We start from the raw sequence: 2,621 nt of genomic DNA, 5'->3' as shown, positions 1-2,621 counted from the left end.
AGTGTTTTATGTGCTGCAGAACAGGAACCTGCTGTAAAACAGCAATTATGCTGAGTCAGGCTTGATTTTTTTAGTAATCTTTTCCAGTTAAATCAAATCAATCAAAACTTGGTAAGATGGACAGTTTTTGCAGTGCACTGCAAGTTGCTGAACATTCCCATCACTGATCTGAAACTTCACGTGTTTTTTTTTTTTTCTTGTCCGTGTAGCTAAATGGAATCACCCCTGGTCAAGGCTTTGGCTTTGAATTCCTGCTCAGCCTTCAGCTGGTCTTGTGTGTGCTAACGGTCTCTGACAAAAGGCGAAACGTTGGCCARTATGCACCTCTGGCGTACGGGCTGTCTGTTGCGGCGGGACATCTTGCTGGGGTGAGTCAGTTGAAATATTCCTTTAGTTCCCCTGTCCTTTGTTCTTTCTCTCAGGCAACAAAAGGCTGGTGTGTGAACTGTTAGTCAACCTTGCACTGTGCTAATGAATAGCCCGAAAATTGTTTTCTCTGATATGGTTTGCAGATCCGCTACACAGGATGCGGTATCAACCCAGCTCGATCGTTTGGGCCAGCACTCATTCTGCTGTCTTTCGATGATCATTGGGTATGTTTTGTGGAGCTGAAGATGAAATTTCTGCAGTTTTATTTTTTTTTTATATAAATTGAGCATATTGGATGTTTCTGTGTCCCGATTTTCTCCAGGTGTACTGGGCTGGACCGATGAGTGCTGGTGTGGTGGCAGCGCTTCTCTATAATTACCTGCTGGCTCCCAGAGAGGAGCGTTTCAGTGAGCAGGCGAGGGCCTTGCTTTGCTGTGGCTGGGAAGATGACGAAGAAGAAGAAGAAGGAACGACTACTGAGCCTCTTGTAGGAGAAGCAAAGGATGCAGAATGATAGTGGCTGCTCTGGGGGTGAAAAAAGCACTGTAGAATTTTTTTTTTTTGAGTTTTTGTTTTTCAATAAAAAGTTGTATAATACTTCTATGGAGCACTTTTTTGGGGTGCTCTAAGGACAAAATGTGACTATACTGAAGTACCTGCAAGTATGTAGAAATTAAATCAACTTTATTTACAGTTCATTTAAAGAAAAGTGTTGGTCAACCTGGTTTCTAAAGAAATATCAGAACTAATTGCTTATGTGAATGAATGGGAAAACTGAGATTTAGAATAATAGAAAAGGGCGGCCACCTGAAATCTTAAGCTACTGACAGCACTGATTCAGAGCAGCTTCATATTTCAGTGTCAACTGTGACTTCATATGGCAAAATAGGAATGTTACAGCCTCTACGCTGTCAGTCACAACTGGATTTTCAGCGCCATTTTTGCAGCAGAAGGTGAAATATTCCAGCCTTTTTGACTTTTGCAGATTCTTAACAATTCCTGACATTTTGAGGACTTTATTTGCTGTACACATATCAGGTGACCTTAAGTTAAATTTATTTTGGTAATATTTTCTTCAGGTTGCTGACCCTCACTGCTTTTGTTTAATGCATCTCTACCTTAACTGATCTGACAGGCTTTTCCTCTATGTGACTGTCTGTGTAGAGGTTGTGCCAGGAATTCATCAAATCACAGCCACAGAATGCAACTTGTTGCACATGAAGCTGAGAGAAAATCAGCTTCAAAGGACTAAAAGTTTTTTTTTTCTGGGGAAGATTGGCAATCTAGTGTTTTGCAGGGGGAGGAAAAAGTGGTCACATTTTCTAAAATGGATAAAACTGTTTTTAAATTAAAATTGTTTGTTTTCGGAGGGATTTTAAAAAAATTAAAAGCTTCAAAGAATTTATGCAAGATTTGGTATTTGACATGCATGTGCAAAGTGCATGTTCCTAAAGACGTTTGCCAAGGTTGACTAGCTCTGGTGGCCATCTTGATTTGAGTTGACTCTGAAAGTTAGGTTTAAATGTGAAGTCTATGATTTTCATGAAAAATTTCCTGTTTTATATTTTGCTGACATAATTAGATTGTCCAACTTTCATGGCAATGGCCAATAATGAAAGTACTTTTATTACTTTATAGCAAGTTGCAATCCAGTATTAGCTGAGTAAACGTGTTTTGCAGCTGACCCATACTGTACAATTTTTTTTTAAACGTGGATGGGCTGAATGCACATAAAACACTTTAAATTCTTACTATGATAATCACGATTGGACATGATTTGGTCATCGCGGGGATTTCCTTCCTGGTTTGGTTACAAAATTGTTTGTCACACACTGCTCCATTCTCCTCTTATTTTATGGCTGGTAGATATTTGACGCATTCAGACTAATCGTTACAAAACCATCAGATGACTTTAGATTTCAGAACTGAATAATGACCAACAGGAAAATTTTCTTACAGCAATTTAACCAAGGTTGTTTGGAACGCAGACGTTGCTTGAGCACCAGTGAGGATGGTTGGATGCACATCGCTGTGATTTCCTGTGTTTGACATGACCAGGGACAATTGTATAAAACTTCCAGAAAGTAATCATTGGGTTTAATTTCTGAGCACAACTCAGTTCAAGAGAGCCGCCACAGCTAATCAGCTACTGCCAACACAAAAATGTCTCAATCGTTCAGATATTAAGCTGAAATTAGACGTGGTTGTAGCTGAACTTTTGAAGTCTAATCAATTCTAGATGGCCACTACAC

General features: G+C 39.5%; 1 protein-coding gene across 1 annotated transcript in view; it reads left to right on the top strand.

Annotated features, from left to right (window-relative positions):
• The window catches only part of LOC106533179 (aquaporin-1), a 3,403-nt gene extending 2,348 nt beyond the window's left edge, over positions 1-1,055 (top strand). Inside the window, exons 2-4 of the mRNA XM_014029422.1 lie at positions 210-368; positions 513-593; positions 692-1,055. Coding sequence (XP_013884876.1) covers positions 210-368; positions 513-593; positions 692-883 — 432 coding nt within the window. The 3' untranslated portion in view covers positions 884-1,055. The remainder of the gene's footprint in view (positions 1-209; positions 369-512; positions 594-691) is intronic.
• The last annotated feature ends 1,566 nt before the right edge of the window (positions 1,056-2,621 follow it).

The sequence above is a fragment of the Austrofundulus limnaeus genome, unplaced genomic scaffold (assembly GCF_001266775.1).
Source record: "Austrofundulus limnaeus strain Quisiro unplaced genomic scaffold, Austrofundulus_limnaeus-1.0 Scaffold6, whole genome shotgun sequence".
Lineage (NCBI taxonomy): Eukaryota > Metazoa > Chordata > Actinopteri > Cyprinodontiformes > Rivulidae > Austrofundulus > Austrofundulus limnaeus.
The sequence above is the reverse complement of the archived record's forward strand: the minus strand, read 5'-3'. Positions and strand labels throughout refer to the sequence as shown.